Consider the following 17,547-nt stretch of genomic DNA (forward strand, 5'->3'; position numbering starts at 1 on the left):
GCTGGGCCTTGGATGCTGCAGAAGGAGAGTGGGCTTCATTCAAGTGGCAATGAAGATGTCAGCAGAGTACTTAAAGGAAGACAGTTTCCCTGTCTGTAAACTGGGACAAAGTACATGAAGCACAGTCCTTGAAGGTTATTATACATCGATTTCAAAAGAATCACTATACAACAAAAAATCTGATATAAGATCAAAAATTTTAAGTTAAGAAAAAATTTTTTTGAAAATGATTCTCAAGACAATTTGAAGTAAGATTTTAATGCTAAATATGGCTCTTACTCTCATTATCTACAAAATGGGGATAATATATTTATGATAGATTCCTGGTTGCCCACTTATCCTTTTTATGGTGGTTTTAATTTTGTTTTTTTCCATTCTTCCCTTTTCTAAATGGGGGATATTTTACTATTTGTCAAATTCCTATTCTACCTCTATACTAGGTGTGTGAGAGGAATAAATCTTGTAAAAGACACATGGACTTAATCAGAGATACTATATTTTTTACAGGTTGTTGTAATTGAAATGAAATTTATTTATTCAATAAAGATTTTAGTTAGACACATTTCCTGACTTCCCTTCTAGGCAGGTGTTCCATGTGACTAAGTTCCCCACCATAGGATGTGGGTGGAAGTGATGTGTGCCCCTTCTGGTCTCACTCTTGGAATAAGTGTGAGCACTTCTTATTTATATATCAGAAGTTGATCTGAGCAAGATTTGTTTCTTTCTTTATTTGCTAGAGTGTCATTTCTTTTAATTAATTCATTAATTTTTTTTTTTTAAGAGATAGGATCGCTTTCTGTTGCCCAGGCTGGAGTGCAGTGGCTATTTGCAGGTGCGATCATGGCTCACCGCAACTTCGCACTCCTGAGCTCCAGCGATCCTCCTGAGTAGCTGGGCTACCAGCTAGCACCACTACTCCCAGCTGAGGTTTATTCCTATCAATTCCCCTTTTAAAATAAAAGTATAGCCTTCAGATAAAGGCACTATTTCTCAAGCTCCTGAAAGAAATGGAAAACCACTCAGCTCTACCCATGGAGGACTCCATCACCGTATTTACCTGTTATAAGAGCTTGTGGCTCTCCAGAGTTGATGTGGAGAATCAAAAGTCTGAGCACTCCATAACAGCTGCAAGTCAAATTCAATTCCTCCTAGGTGGTCTGGAGTCAATATGAAAGATTTCACATCCGGGAGAGTGTGGTGCTCCATCACAAACTGTCCTATTTGAAGGGGAAACACATGCACTTATAGTACTTGTTGTAGAGCTTGAGTTTGATTGTACTTGTGGTAGAGCCCCACAAAAGCCTGAGAACTGAATTAATGTTCTTCTCTCAAACAACTAAGGTTAGCCCATTTTACCCCTTAGAATACATTCCACACTGGTGGGGATAGCATGGCATCTCACCCCAGCCCATTGTTCTACTTGTGATGGTCATCATAGTCATATGTATTTATTTATAAACAATAGGAATAATCCTTGTGGAAATGTGCTAATGAGTATATTCACAGTAATAGGGGTCTTTATGTGACAATGAACACTCAATATACATAGCTTTAAATTCTAACCAACATGTTTCTTGGAGGTAGAAAAGTCTCGTAGTTTATAAACAGAAATTTCAGCATCAGATAAAAGTCACATTTAGGGCCATTCAAGTCCTTGGTAGAAGAGGATAATTATAAACATCATTAAAAGGGTAAATGCTATCAGCAAGATACCTCCACTCTTCAAAACCGCACTGAAATAGTGTCGCGAATAAATAAAAGTAGGGGGAATATTTTAGATTGAAAGAAACTAAAGCAATATAACAGTCACAATGTAACATATGAATCATAACTGGAACTTCTTTCTTTTCATGTAAGCAGTTATAAAATAACAAATATAAAAATAAGTGGAAAAGATGTTTGTGGAACAATAAAGGAAATATGAATAGAGACTGGATATTACTGAATCAATGCTAAGTATCTTAGAAGTGATCATGATGTTGTGACTGTATAAGAGAATGTCCTTGTTCTTAGGAGATGTCAACTGAACTATTTTGGGTAACTTGACATGAAGTCTGCAACGTGTTTCTGAATGGTGTGACAAAAAAAGGTATGTATGCGTGTATGTGCACATGGATGTATAGCAAAATGTTCACCATTGTTGACTGTTTTTTATTGTTCTATTCTTTCGACTTTCTGTATGTGTGAAATGTTTCTTAATAAAAAGTTGGGAAAAAAATGGCATTGATATTACCTCTGAATTTGGCATGGGTCTTGAATTCAATGACAAGACGGCCATCCTCTCGAATGTAGATTCTTATTATCTGAAGCCTTGCAGAGAGCACACTGTCTGTCTGGATTCCTGGGCAGGAAAGCAGAGAGAAAATGTTAGGGCATGGAAAATTCCTCCCTGACAGCAACCACGTATAAGTTATCCCAAGGACACCTCCAGGTAGAGCTGCATATTTATTTGAATGTAACAAGATAACATTTATATGTCTATAGAAACATATGCCAATTAAAATTGTATGACAGTTCATTTCACTTGGTTCTTTTTTTTTTTTTTTCTTGTAACGGTTCCACAGTTCTCGAAATAGACTCTTCAAACCTGTAAATTCCACTTAGCCCAGATGCAGGGTTCAGCAAAAAAACGAATCTTAAAACTTCTTGCTATCAAACTTTATACCAGGGTATGGTTACAGCACATCTACTTCCTACTATATTTTCTTTTCCTCACCAATTTACCTTTCTGGACTTAACAGAGGTATAAACAAAGTCCTGTTGGCTACATTTAGTACTCAAACCAAAGGAGAATTAAAGGCAAGCTTGTAGAAAGCCAGCATGACACAAGAAAGCTGTGGCTTTAATAAAGGAAACTGCAGTCATGGTCCCCAGTGAGTTCACAATGACCAAAACCAAAGGGTAACGTAAGGAGGAGAAACATGAAGTTGAACAAGACAAAACAAAAACAAGAGCTCAAGAGATTATCTGACCCAGAGTGGGAAAGCTGCCTGAAGTTATTTTCCCATGAGAAATACAAAGCAAAAACTGATTTGAGCCTAAGCCATTTCATAGAAGAAAGGACTACACTGCCAGCCCTCTGTATCTGATCTGTTCTACATCATGGATTCTGCATCTGTGGATTCACCCAACCTCAAATTAAAAATATTAGAATAAAAATGCATCTGCACTAAACATATACAGATTTGTTTTTCTTGTCATTATTTCCTAAACAATATAGTATATAGTTGTTTTATATATATAGTATACATATATAAAACAATATAGTATATAGTTGTTATACCTAAACAATATAGTGTAACTATTTATATAGCATATACATTGTATTAGGTGTTATAAGTAATCTAGAGATGATTTAAAGCATAAGGGAATATATGTATAGGTTATATGTAAATACTACACCATTTTATATGAGGGATTTGAGCGTCCTCAGATCTTGGTGTCTGCGGGAGGTCCTGGAACGAAACCCTAATAGATATGAATGATGACTGTACTTTCAATTAGTAGAGATAAAGCTTTCTCAAAAGAAAACTCTTGTTTTTTTTTTTTTTTAGTATGTTTGCCTCAGATAAAGCACATCACCCCTGGAGAGGAAAAGAGGGAGGACGGGAGCAGTAGAATTTAGGGGAAATGGGTTTGGGGAAATAGGTTTGGGGTAGTGTGTGAAGTACAGGACACTAAAAATGAGAAAAAAAAACAAAACAAGAAAACCAAAAATAACCAAGAACCACTAGAGATAGTGGAGGAGAAAATTGGGGAGTTTTAAGGAGCATCTATGTGGAAGCAGTAGGAGGAGGTGGGTGGGGAAACTGGGTGGGGGTGAGGTGTGGGCTCCCAGCTGAAGGGCTGCCTCCCACTTAGTTCTTGGGGGCTCCTCCCAGAAAGGACAGGAAGGGGGATGAGGCTGAGGGAAAGGTCATTTTGAACATTCATCATCACAGCCCTTGACTTCAGAAGGTTAAAATTCCTTCTTTGGAGGATGCAATTAAAGAGCTGATGCTTTGCCAAATGAATAAATTGGGCTACTTGACATAAATATTTCAAGTGCTCTTGACACATTTTTCCATTTCCATGCATCTGATTTGAAGATCCTTTTGCTTTGTAAAAAACATGAACCACACCATTTTTCACTAGGAGAAAATGAAGATTATTTGGGTTATACTCCAAAAGAACACACACCCCTCTGAATCCCTCATGGGCAGTAGAGGACTCATCTGTCACTTGCTATCCTCTACTCTGGGACCTTAGCTATCTAGGCTGAGACCTTCCAGCATCAGGACAGAAGGACATCATTCTTTTCAGGAACCCCAGATCTTCACTTTCCAGACTTGAGGTGGCCCCACTTTGTCTATGGGATAACAGGATGAGAAAAGCAGCTACTGTTAAAAGTCACTACTCTTCTTTTAATCTTGCTTGAGTGAAGTCCTAACTAAAGGGATAGCTAAGGCGTCAATGGGCATACCTGTTCTCCAGAGAACAGTGTCATAGAAGAAAGAAAACTCCATCTCGGTGTGGTGCTCCAAGGAGGCCCAGCCCCTGGGGGCTGTCACATAGATGTAGGACACATACAGAGGCACATGCACTGTCAAGAAGGACTGAGCAGAGTCCCTCACCTGCCGAGGAAGCGGTAAGCACACAGAGTTATTTCTCCCCTGGTATGAAAAGGCACACTATCACCACATCTTGGTTCCACTTTCATTCACCCATGTAGTCGCACTTATTCAATAATTATTAAGCAAGTGCCCATGATTGCAATTACTAATTTAAAAAAATAAAAGAAGTAATGGAATAGAAAGTGGCCAGAATGCTTCTTTAGACAGGGTCATGTGCAGAGGCTTCTCTAAGGAGGTGACATTTGAACAAAAATACTTTTGAAGTGGGAGAATGAGCTCTGTTCAGTTGCCAGAAGATTTGGCTGAAATTTTAGAATATCACATTTATTCCCAAGGATCAACCCAGTGGATGTGGGATCTACCATTCAGTACAAACTCCCTGTGTTGATTTGCCAGTGACCCGTAGGAGAGCCCAAGTCAACCATCATCAGGAAGATGCCCACATCCGGACGCCTGGGAGGAACCTGTGCCTAATTCAGGATGTTTTAGTGAGTGCTCTAATCTCCTGCTCCAGGAACAAAGGGCCCGAGCATTGAAATCATATCTAGGAAGCTCACCAATGGACAGCTCAGAGCTGCATGTACTTCAGTAATTTCCTGTCCCATGCAGTGCTTTGGAAAGAGTTTTGAAAAGGCAGCACATCACACTTCCAAGAGAACATTCCTTCTAAGGAGATTGTTTCCCTGCTTTTAATTTGGCCCGATCATTTTTATTTTACTACGTAATGAACAAAACTGGATGGAAAGGTAACAGAATGGTAGCAGAAGCTTTTACAGTGAAGATAGCTGTATATGTGTGTGTGAGTAGGGAGTTGGTTTACACATTTTAAAAATATTTTTATACTTTCTTCCATAAATATATATATTTATAACAAAAAAACTTAGTCTAAAACAATTTTATTTTATCATTGGCTAATTACTACAATATACTATGGGACTTATATTTTTCTTTTGTTTGAAAATACAGTATAGCCGGGCGCGGTGGCTCACGCCTGTAATCCCAGCACTTTGGGAGGCCGAGACGGGCGGATCACGAGGTCAGGAGATCGAGACCATCCTGGCTAACACGGTGAAACCCCGTCTCTACTAAAAATACAAAAAATTAGCCGGGCGCGGTGGCGGGCGCCTGTAGTCCCAGCTACACGGGAGGCTGATGCAGGAGAATGGCGTGAACCCGGGGGGCGGAGCTTGCAGTGAGTGGAGATTGCGCCACTGCACTCCAACCTGGGTGACAGAGCGAGACTCCGTTTAAAAAAAAAAAAAAAAGAAAATACAGTATAAAGTGTTTCTATGGGTAATTAAGGAAAAAAACCAAATGCTTTAATATTTTTCTAAAGTTTTTTTTTTAATATTCAAAGTTGTCAGGGATTTAAAATTTGATGTCAGCTTTCTCAAAAGACTCAACTAACTCCACACTCATTGAAAAATTCCACTTTGACATGCCTTACTTTGTTTGTTTTTCAAGAGATGGGATCTCTCTCTGTAGCCCAGGGTGGAGTGCAGCGACTCTATCATAGCTTACTGCAGCTTCAACTTCCTGGGCTCCAGTGTTCCTCCAGCCTCAGCCTCCCAAAGTGCTGAGACTACAGGTGTGAGTCACTGTTCCCGGCCCTTTTATTTCCTTTTTAAAGAAAATTTCCAGATTTTATTTGGACCTTGTACCATGTTCTGTCCCTTATACACAGGTTTTGCTAAATACACCTGCTCCAATCACACTATCGGAACTTCGATAAACTCTAGCTGATTGGCAAAATTAATTTTCCCTTGTTTGTTTTTGTTTATCCTCCTTTAGCCCTCATGATATTACTTACTAACCTTTAAAAAGAAAAAAAAAACCCAACGAATATTTACTGCATGCCTATTCTATGCCAGGCACACTGTGAAAGTCACCCTCTCATGCTGAGATTATTAGTACAATTTCAGATGAGGTTCAGAGAGGTTATGTCTTGTCCAAGTCTGCTGATTTAATAGCAAAAGGTACCAACTAGGCCTTAGGGCTAATTCCTATATTCTTCCTACCATATGTCAGTAATTTCAATTATTTTCAAAGAAATAGACAATAACAAAATACTTCTGTGTATATATTTTTTCTGTGTTGGTTTAAAAGTGGGATATATACATATAAGAAATCCTTGTCTTTTAGGTTTTTAAGCATATTCTGAACAAAAATATTCAAACATGTAATTACATTACAGCAAAAGCATAAAGAACAGAGAATACTAAATTTTGAGAGGCCAGGAAAAAAACAAATCACTTAGGTTTGCATTTTCCAAAGTGAAAGGTTATGCAACCGGAGAAACGGAAAACCTATGAATGCCTTAAAATTCTCTTCAGTAGATGGCAGTAGTGCATACAAAATGAGAGGAAACCAGGGTGAGACGCACCACAAAGAAAACGACACATTTTAATCAAAGACACTTTCTCTAAATGATTACTCTAAATCCCTCTATAATTTCTCTCCTTCAGTGAGGATAAACCTGATTTGAAATGAAGAACAAACATCTAACTAGTTTTCAGCTCATTGCGATAACTGCTCAAAATTGGATAGAACCTGTTTTAGAATTAATTTTCCCATGAGGACAGATTAGCCTAGTCTCACTGGCCCTTTGATATAACTGCCCTTCTCTGACTATGACTTCTTGCTATAAATTTTTCAATTGTCACTAATTGATATGGTTAGGCTTTCTGTCCCCACCCAAATCTCACCTTGAATTGTAATCCCCCTAATCCCTCCATGTCAAGGGAGGAACCAGGTGGGAGGTGATAGGATCATGGTTTCCCTCATGCTGTTCTTGTGATAGTGAGTTCTCACGAGATCTGATGGTTTTACAAGGCAGTTTTCCCTGTTCTTGCTTGCTCTCTCTTGCCTGCCACCATGTAAGACATGTCTGCTTCCCTTCCCCTATAAGTTTCCTGAGGCCTCTCTAGCCATGTGGAACTGTGAGTCAATTAAACCTCTTTTCTTTATAGATTACCAGTCTCTGGTATGTCTTTATGGTAGTGTGAGAATAGATTAATACACTAATGTTTAATGGTAATATATATTTTAGAAAGTGTCTATTTTTGTAGGGGCTGGCAGTTTGGAATACGTGTGAAACCAAAATGTTTTAAGCAATTATCTTTCCACAATGCATAGGACAACAGTGCTCTTGTCTTCTGAAAGACAGGTTGTGTCATCTGACACATTTTCCCAGGTGGGGAAGAGAATACATCAACGTAGTAATAACCCTAGCATCAAATGTAAATATTTTTGGCTTTCCAAAATATATGCATTATAAATATAAAAATATATATGCCTAGAGAAGTAAATATTGGATTTTTATATAAGTGAGTAGGCCAGACAGTAAGTTTTTCCCACATTAACTTGATTTAGAGGACTTTTGGGGCCTTCTCTAGCTTCAGTGCTGCCAAGATCTTGCTTGAGGGACTTATAAAGAAGACCCTGTTAGTTGGTTGGCCCAGTTCTGGAGGCAAAGTGCTACGTGAAGTGCTTCAGGAACAAACAAGGTTGACCAGGGCACCCATATGCAGATTCCTCAGACAAGCCCCAGGGCACCCACCTGGAAGTCGGCGGTTACAGAGCCCCCACAGACGTCAATCAGCTCAGTCATGTCGTAATAAGCATCAAAGGTCCACACGCAGCTCTTCAGATTCAGGTGTTTGTAGAGCTGGATGGTCTTTGGCTCTCGCACGCTGGAGTCAAACTGGAAGGGGCGATCATAGCCAGGCCCCAGGGCGGTGCTGTCATAGACCACATCATCCAGGAACCCTGCCTCTGCCGGGGAGGGAAGAACAAGGAATGATAATTTGGTTTGCGGACGCCAAGGAGCAGGGTGGGGCGAAGAGCTCACCCTTTCACACTAAAAGCACTTTCAGTCACCTAAGCCCTACTAACAAAGCAACCCAGGGCTCCCAATGTGCAGGGAGAATGTGAGGGATCTTGCAAAGCGCTTGCTAACTGCTGTTGCCACGTGTTAAATGGAGAACTCCACCTCTAAGAGACCACAGGAACCATGGAGGAAAAGGTGAGCAAATGATACCATGAATGAAGGCGGCAGAACTTGGAAAGGAAAACACTCTGAAGCTTTGCCTGCTACACCTGGGAAGTCTGGTCCGGTGCTTCATATATGTCCCCACCAGTCCTGAAGAAATGGATTTACTGTATGGCTCAGTCACTGGGGAATTATTTTAAGAGTGATTTTTAAAATTTCTTTTTTGAGACCCCATCTCAAAAACAAAAAACAAAAAACAACCCAGTACACCTACATCTGATTACTTCTTCTTGCTCATAGTTTCCGAAGTCTTTGCGGCGGGAAAGTCTGAATTTTTTGTTAATGAGTAAATAGCTCACTAATGATGGCTGTAACTCACCTGTGACAGGCAAAAATTATTGAATCAAATGCTGCCAAGCACATGAATGGCTCTAAATTAAGGGAGAACTTTATATAGTAGGGAGCTGAATACAGATACAATTTTAGAATATTAGGGTTAAATTTTTTTTGTTTGTTTTGAGACGGAGCCTCGCTCTGTCACCCATGCTGGAGTGCAATGGTGCGACCTCGGCTCACTGCAACCTCCTCTTTCCGGATTCAAGTGATTCTCCTGTCTTAGCCTCCTGAGTAGCTGCGATTACAGGTGCATGCCACCACACCTGGATAATTTTTTTGTGTTTTCAGTAGAGACAGGGTTTCACTGTGTTCCCCAGGTTGGTCTCAAACTCCTAAGCTCATGCAATCTACCCGCCTCAGCCTCCCAAAGTGCTAGGATTACAGGCATGAGCCACTGCACCCGGCCAGGTTAAAATTTTATCGTACTAAAAGCGACTGTAGTGTTTTAAAAGGGTTGATAAATATCTTAGAATGCTTGACACCCAACACCCAGCCCTCTGTCCCATGATGACTAGGTACTCAATTAACATGTCTTGAATTTAATTGCTTTTAAGTAGGAAAAGGTGCAAAGTTTAGTATTTAAACATAGTATGTCTCTTCCACTAGCTACAAATGTGGACCAATTAAACTTTCATATGTAGCTCACTGATTTACAAATAATTTGTACTCAGCTAATTGCTACTGTATAAAGACCATCATGACCAAAAGTGATGCTTAATGAATATGAAAGAGAATATGAATGCATTTCTGTCTTCAAAAACACTATTAAATGATTCATCATTTGTGAAAGGAGGAAATATGCATGTAATGTGCACTTGCTAAGGTAAATGGAAATGGACAGAATTCTTTGTAAAGTCAAATGTCTGCTGTGGTGAACACAGAGATGTGCTGCCTCAGCTGTCAGCTCCTTCAGCTCTGCGTCAGCTGCACACTGGCTCAGCCCAAGGTCATGCCCTTGCGGGGCAGCCTGCATCCAGTGACTAAGCTAGGTAGGCTATAAGGGTCTGGCTGTGTCAGCTGGAAGTAGGACGAGTCTCTCCAGAGCTCCCTGCCATGGCCAAGATGGCTTTTTCAGCCTGCATTGCAGCTTGACTTCTCCCTCTGCCCAATCCTGTTTCGCTCCTTCTCTTTCACAAGTATTGATCCCTAATAAATATCTTGTAACCCCAAACTCCATCTCAGCTCCTGCTTCTGGAGAACTCATCCTATAGCATCTTCACTTTAGCTTTTTAAAACAGGTTTTTGTAGCACCAATGTAAACATGCTCATTCTAAGGGAATGAAGACACTAAAATATACCATAGTAGGTGCCTTAAAAATGTCAATGCATTTAATCCTCATCTTGAGTGGTAACAAGTGTTATTCCCATGTTATAGATAACAGTGGCTCAGAAAGGTCAAACTATACTTGTTCAGCGGAATAAGGATTTGCACCAGTGTGATTCCAAAGTCCTTGTTTCTTTCTGTCCACTTCATTGTCTGAGCTAATGGAATGTGCATGTGTGCTAGGAAAGAAAACCACTAATGTGTGGATTCTGAGAACCAGAAAACATGAAAAGCAGTTCTCCTCACTCTGGCATATCCTGAAAGTCACTGCACTGGGCTAGCATGGAAAGACCAGTCCCGAACTCGTCAATCTCACCTGAGATGCCTCTCAGGTCATAGGTGGTAACTAAATTGGAGCAGACGTGCTGGTGTCTGTAGATGGACTCAGACAGTAGAAAATGCAAGTTGTGCAACGGCATGGTGGAGATAAGGGGCAGCATTCCATCCTGGTGTGGGATCTGCACCGAAATGTGGATTCTAGGGGGAAAAAGGGCAGAAATAAATGTTTAGCTGACTGCTATAAATGGTCAATAGGATATACTTCTTTCTCATCACCTAATTTGTCTTCACCAATGAAGTACCATGTTTTTTCCTTCCTGAAGCTTTCCAGGTAGGATTTCTGTCTGAACAGGGGGTATACATATATACATAGTATCATTGCTTCCCTCTAAGAGACCGTCCAGACACAGGACTGACAGTAATCTAGAATTATAGATTTTTTTTCTATACAAGAAAAGATAACATCACAACCACAAATTACTTTAAAGCTTTCCTTTGCTTTTTAATGGAAACTCTGTTTTTTCAGGAGCTGAAGCTGAGTGACTGTAGAGGGCCTGTTCCCCTGCTCTGTCACAGTGAATGTCTATGGAAGTTAGGTAAGCTTGACACTCACATTTCTTTAAGTATTTGAGTCAAAAATATATCGTTGAGCTTTTAAACTCTAAAACCAATTCCTCCACCCAGCCAAATCTGAGGAATTACAATGTGCAGCTACTCAAACTGTCTCTCCTAACTGAAAACAGCCTTCTCTCTCCAGTCTCCCTGTAAGTCCTATCAGCAGCACGCGTCCAGCCCTGCCAGCCTCAGTCTGCAGTGTGCTGTTCCTTGATCTACATCCTCAGCTCTTAGGCAGCCTTTGGACCAGGAAATGTGCAACTTCTTTATATTGGCTACTATTTCTCGAATGTTTTCAGACTCTGTTTATCTTGCCTCCCCACTATGAGGGCACGGAGCATTTCCTTCACTTCTTTTGTTTCTCCAGAGCACATAGTATACAATTCTAAATAAGAAATGAGCTTAATAAACATTGGTTAAGACTGCGACACGACAGAACTGTACTTATGCGTTGCATTTTTTGTCATTGTAGCAGTTTAAATTTTGAGCGTGTTTATTGACAGTGTGTTTTGAGTTTATATAGCTTGTCTCTTGAGCAAAGAGCCACATTTTTAAGAGGAATCAGAACCTTGGAAGTGAAGAGGAGGGCCTTTTTTCTAGGAAGGGAACACTAAGATACATTTTACTGTGTCAGGAAAGAAAGAAGTGTGCGCATATTCATTCAAACATGTTTTATTCATATAAAGGAACTCATTTTTCTCAGTTTATGAGCAATGGAGTTGCTTATAAAGGCACACGTTTAAATACTATAGTGTTTAATAAATATGCATAGCATACACAAATTCTTTTTTGCTATGCAAAAATGAAAACATCCATTTCCCATCATGGTGGCACAGAAAAAAAATTAAGTCCAATATATCCTAATTTCTACATTATTATTCATTTGTTCAGTAGATATTTAGGAATGCCTCTTAGATGCCAAGAAGCACTATACTGGGCAGAGGATACTCAAAATACAAACTCATGGTCTCTGGCCTTCAGGCCTTACCATCTACTAAAGGACAGAGAGAGTGAATGCTAATAATCTTCTAAAAGAAGCATATACAGGTGCCAGAGAAGCCAGAAGGGGAGGCCTCCAAATTAAATTAGGGGAGATGATGGAAATGTCCCTAGAAGAGACGCCATGCAGTAGGTATTGTAGGACAGTAGGGTTCCAGCCAGTGGAAGGGGGCTGGGGAGAGTTGAGGTAACAGCATGGCAGAGGTATGCAACCCGTAAGAGTCTGTAGCGCTTGGGAAGTTACTCATGATTCCCTGTGGTTGGACTGGCAGGTGAAACTGCGAAGGTGAGGGAAAGACCAGGAAGATAGGCAGGGGGCCCGAGCTTGAGGGATCTTCACAGATTTAAACTTTTACTGACACATTCATCATCACATTTTTATTGTGCAGAAGCATCACTTATTGATCATCCTGGGAAACACACAAAGGAGACCTGAGATTCACCTCAACCTACGCATGGTGGAAGGCACCACCTGCCTGACCTGTTCGGATGCTCCTTATGTTTGACATCGAGGTATTTCAAGGTTGCGATGAAGGACTGAGCCTGGAAGCCTCTGGATGTCCCAGCCACCACTGGTGTGTGGCAGATAGCACTGTCTGTTCCAATGGTAACAATGTTGCTCCTTAAGGGGGTCCCCACATGGCCCACCTTGTCCACAGCCTTGGCCACACAACGCACATGGAACCTCCGGCTGAAGTAAATGCTGTCCAGGACCTACCAGGGAGAATAAATCACCTCCAATGTGAGTACGCTACTTAAACAGCTCCTTATATGATCTGGTTCAAGGTAATCTGTAAAGGTCATCCATCCACCCATCCATTGATTGTTCCATCTAGTCATTCATTCATCACGTAAGTATTGACTTTTAACTATGAACCAGACACTCAAGACAGATCATTGAGTACTTATAGCCTAAGGGGGTAAGATAGTCAATGAATAATTAGACAGACGTGGAGCATGAACCCACAGATGAGTGATTTCCATTAATAGTATTGTTCTCTTTATATACTAGGCTCAGCAGAAGGATGACCCAAGTGTTATTCAGGCTTCCAGCAAGACTGGTTGGCCTCCAAGTCACTGTTGCTGAGAGCATAATGTCAGGAGACAGAGGAAACATTCTTCCTTCCCAGGAATTATCATGGTCTTTTTATCTTACTGCTATCCTCCCTCCATCCCATCTCCCTACCCAGTGACCACACACTGCAAGGGTTATAGTAACATGCAGACTTGAAGCTGAGAACTTGACTTCTGACACTTTCTAGCCTTTGAAGGTCTTTCCACAGATTCCTCCAAGTCCCCAAACATACAGAAGCCCTAAGAGTGCCTAACTCAATCTGTGCAGAGGCAATGTAGGTCACCAGGACTCTTTATGAAAATGTATGCATTTACATAGGGAAGTATATAACAAGAAAAATTAATCAGTAGTTCTGTGTGCCACAGACCTCCCACAAAGCAATCACACAAACTTAAAAATTTTACCCATGAAAACAATTTTCCCTGAAGTCCATTAAAAATTAAAGAAGATTTTTCCATTAAACTTTTTTTAAAATTAGCTGCCAATGCTTTACTTATTTATATATACATGAACTTAGTACAGAAGGGATTTGAAGCATCTACAAGAATGCATATAATAGAATGGCATTAAATAAATAATTGAAGAAATCAAGACAAAGCAAAGGAATCTAGGGTAAAGGGTATTAGTCACAAATTCATTGCAAGAAGGAAACCTGAAGCATAAACTCATAAATTTATCTGTTAAAAATGTACATTTGGCTCCAACCAGATCAAACCTCCTTTACGGTTTTGTTGAAGAGAGAAATAGATACTTAAGAAACAACAAGCTGGTAAGTCTTGCCATGTTGATTTTTTAATAATAGAGAAGACTATTTAAATTTGAGCTAGGTTATGTTGCAAAAGAATTGCTCTTCGGGCCTTTCTGAACAAGCTGTGCCAAAGAGAGTGGGTATGAATGACCCTGCATTATCCAAAGCCTCCCATCTATGTCCAACGGCTTTCCTCTGCTATTATCCCATCCCAGTGAAGCTCTTACTACAGTGGGAATAAACTGTGGAATAAACAGGAAAATCTAGAGAAATTTGGTCTGAAAGATATCTCTGATGTCTAAAATCATTCAGTGATATAATTGTAGGCAAGAATTGTTGAATGCTTACCACACACCAGGTACTATACTAAGCCTGAATCTCAATGGCTTTCAGCTCACTTTTGGAAGAGAATCAGTTCTGTCAGTGTGATGTGCAGGATCACTGTGGTGGACTGTTTGTTAAGGTTGGGAAAACATACTATCCATTGTTCTCTGATGGTGTCAGGGGTGTTGGTCTCTAAGCTTTTCGAGGACAGGAACTGCTACACAATGTCTTTTCATGGCCTCCCATAGAGCTTTGTAAAGTGCTGATCATTCAGCAACCATTCTATTCTTTTATTTAATAACTGGTCCCCTCTATGTGCCATTGATGTGCTGGCCATTTTGGGCCACATTTCTACCGCATTATAGAAATGTGGTAGAAATTAGGTACATGTCCGTAAGGAGTTTATGTGCTAATACTTATTGAATGATTGAAGATATGTTAATAGTAATAAATAGTGCCTACCTGGAGTTTTTCACTGACTTTGTCATTTATAGGTCACATTTTTCAATGACCTTGTAAAGTAGCTAAGCAGAAGAATTATTACTTTGAAGATCAGGAAACTGAGACTCAGAGAGATTAAGCAACCTCTTAACATTACTTAGTTTAACATAGGCAGCACCAGGATTTGCAAACAGGTCTTCTAACTAGCTTAGGTTTCTATTACAGCACATAATCTTTTCTTATGTATAAGGGTAAAAAGACTGTGCACCTGCTTATTTGTTTTATTCCAAATGCCATGCATGGACCATAAGGAATTTGATTATCTGAGTAACAAAGAACACCAGTTCTCACCCAGGGAGGGAGAACCAGGTCCAGACTCCCAGACCTACCATGTGGTTGACACTGGTGAATGGTGTGTTGTCGGTGATGGTTTCAAAGGGAGACCGGGCCCCATTGCCATCAGTGGGGGCAGCCACTTCCCAGCTGAACTGCACAGATGTCTGGTTGATGCCGGCCTCACTGCAGCGCTCCTTCATGACAGCGTATCTGGGGAAATGAGGGTCACAGGGGGTGACACAGACCAGCGGGTAGCCTGGGGAGGGGGATTTCTTGACTCCTTCCTTGGTAACTTCTTCCACATGGTCATAGTCAGCAAGTGTGACTACCTGCAAAAGAGCAACAAAGCTTCAGTTCAGGTTGGGTATCAGCAAGATCAGAGAACTAAGGCCCCCTTCTTTAGAGATCCACAAGATCTCTTAGTGTCTAGGGATTCTTTAAAATATAACAGGAGAAGTTTTTATAATTGTTTGCCAGGCATCCTTAAAAGATACTGTAGATCTTTAATGGTGGAGAAGATCCTTCTACTGGTTGGGCTAGAAGCTTTACTATACTTTTAATTTTTTTCCTAAATCAGAGCCCTATCACTCATGTAAAAAAATACTCTGACTTTCCTGCACATTGGAACCAAAGCTGTGTAATGAATAACAGTTGCTAGTTTAAAGTTGCATTAAATAGTTGATGGTATATAGTAGAACATTTGGCAAAATACGAGTACATCGAGGTGGTATATTTCTTCCATGGCCAAATAAGAGACACATTTGGAAATAATCGTCATTCTTTTCTAACATATGAGACTAGTTAGCAGAAGTTAGAAGACTTCTGATTGCTTCACAATTATGGGTTACACTTTCCTTGGCAACTTCTAGGTGTTTTCCTCTTAATTGTAAGGACAGTGCATTCATTCTATTCACCCCAAGTTAGGAAATCTGGTACTACCTTCCTGCAGGTACTGAATTCTATAAATATGGTGAGTAAGTGGGACAATAGATATGACGTAGTATTACGTTCTTACTCTTCTAAGTCCCATCAAAGAAATGAGAAGATCAATTGTATTATATTTTCTATCTTTATCAGACTAAGACACCAACAGGATTTGGTCTCACTTTTAGGTCAGAACAGGGTTTCTTACCCTCAACACTATTGACATTTGTGCCAAATAATTCCTTTTGTTGTTGGGGGCTGCCCTGTGCAGTATGGGATGTTTAGGAGTATCCCTGGCTTTTACCCACTAGATACTATTACTAGCACCTGGTGTGACGACTGTGACAACCAAAAATTTCTCTAGACATTGCTTAAATGTCCTCTGGAAGGGGGAGAATGGAAGGCAAGATGGCTCCTGGTTGCGAACCACTGTGTTAGAAGAATAAAGAAATAGCGTACTTCTCTCAAGTTCTCATCTACTAGTCACTGAGACGTAAAACAGCAATCCTTTGGGTCAAGCAACTCACAATGGGTGGTGCTGGCAATATGAGGCTCCCGGCTGCCTCCTGGTCTAGAATCGTCACTGTGGCAGTAGTCACATCCCCGAGAACTGCTTCCACTGGGTCATCTGGGCCAAGGACTAATGAGAAAGATTCATGCCATTCCCGGTCTTCATTGGACAGGATCTCAACTTTAAAAAAGATATGATCCACACCTTCAACAAGGACAGAACAAAAAGAGAGCAAAGGCTTCATTAGGAAACATACCCAAGAGAGTGCAGCTTGGCACTGCTGAGACATCATGTTAAAATATGTTCTTTCTTTTTAGCAGTGTTCTATAAATGCAGTGGCTGCTAATCACTTTAGCCACATCTCAAGTGAGGAATCTTTTTTACAGACCAAATTCCACCTGTGGTAGAGGCTCAGTATTGCAGATTTACTGTTCAACACCATATGAGGATTAATGGCCCCTGCCTGACACTGGCTGGCAGTAATAAAAATCTATGATCCAAAATACACTTCATCCTGGTTATGAGTTTTTTTGCTTAATTTTTCTTTCCCCCTTACACTTTTGCATGAGCTCGTGTTTGGCTGTAAGGGCTTGCACATACAGATACCCTTCAAAGCTGTCTCTTGAGAAGCAATGGCTCAAGGTTATCTACTAAGCCAGGCTCCACAAAGATGGTAACATGGAGGGTGAGTGACCTGGAATGGGTGAGGGTTCAAGCCTTAAAGACCCACTTTGGGGGACCATTCCAAGACGGTTGAATAGGAACAGCTCCAGTCTGCAGCTCCCAGTGTGATTGACACGGAAGACAGGTGATTTCTTCATTTCCAGCTGAGGTACCTGGTTCATCTCATTGGGACTGGTTGGACAGTGGGTGGGGCCCATGGAGGCCGAACTGAAGCAGAGTGGAGCATTGCCTCACCCAGGAAGTGCAAGAGGTCAGGGGATTTCCCTTTCTTAGTCAAGGGAAGCTGT

The 17,547-nt window shown here is 40.6% G+C and overlaps 1 protein-coding gene across 1 annotated transcript in view; it reads right to left on the bottom strand.

Moving 5' to 3' along the window:
* The window catches only part of FRAS1 (Fraser extracellular matrix complex subunit 1), a 449,198-nt gene that overhangs the window by 22,350 nt on the left and 409,301 nt on the right, over nucleotides 1-17,547 (bottom strand). Inside the window, exons 62-69 of the mRNA XM_015138463.3 lie at nucleotides 16,593-16,780; nucleotides 15,195-15,470; nucleotides 12,699-12,931; nucleotides 10,641-10,801; nucleotides 8,173-8,387; nucleotides 4,463-4,613; nucleotides 2,234-2,341; nucleotides 1,058-1,217 (exon numbers count right to left, since the gene is read on the bottom strand). Of these exons, the coding sequence (XP_014993949.3) occupies nucleotides 1,058-1,217; nucleotides 2,234-2,341; nucleotides 4,463-4,613; nucleotides 8,173-8,387; nucleotides 10,641-10,801; nucleotides 12,699-12,931; nucleotides 15,195-15,470; nucleotides 16,593-16,780 (1,492 nt within the window). The remainder of the gene's footprint in view (nucleotides 1-1,057; nucleotides 1,218-2,233; nucleotides 2,342-4,462; nucleotides 4,614-8,172; nucleotides 8,388-10,640; nucleotides 10,802-12,698; nucleotides 12,932-15,194; nucleotides 15,471-16,592; nucleotides 16,781-17,547) is intronic.

This window comes from Macaca mulatta, chromosome 5, assembly GCF_049350105.2.
Source record: "Macaca mulatta isolate MMU2019108-1 chromosome 5, T2T-MMU8v2.0, whole genome shotgun sequence".
NCBI lineage: Eukaryota > Metazoa > Chordata > Mammalia > Primates > Cercopithecidae > Macaca > Macaca mulatta.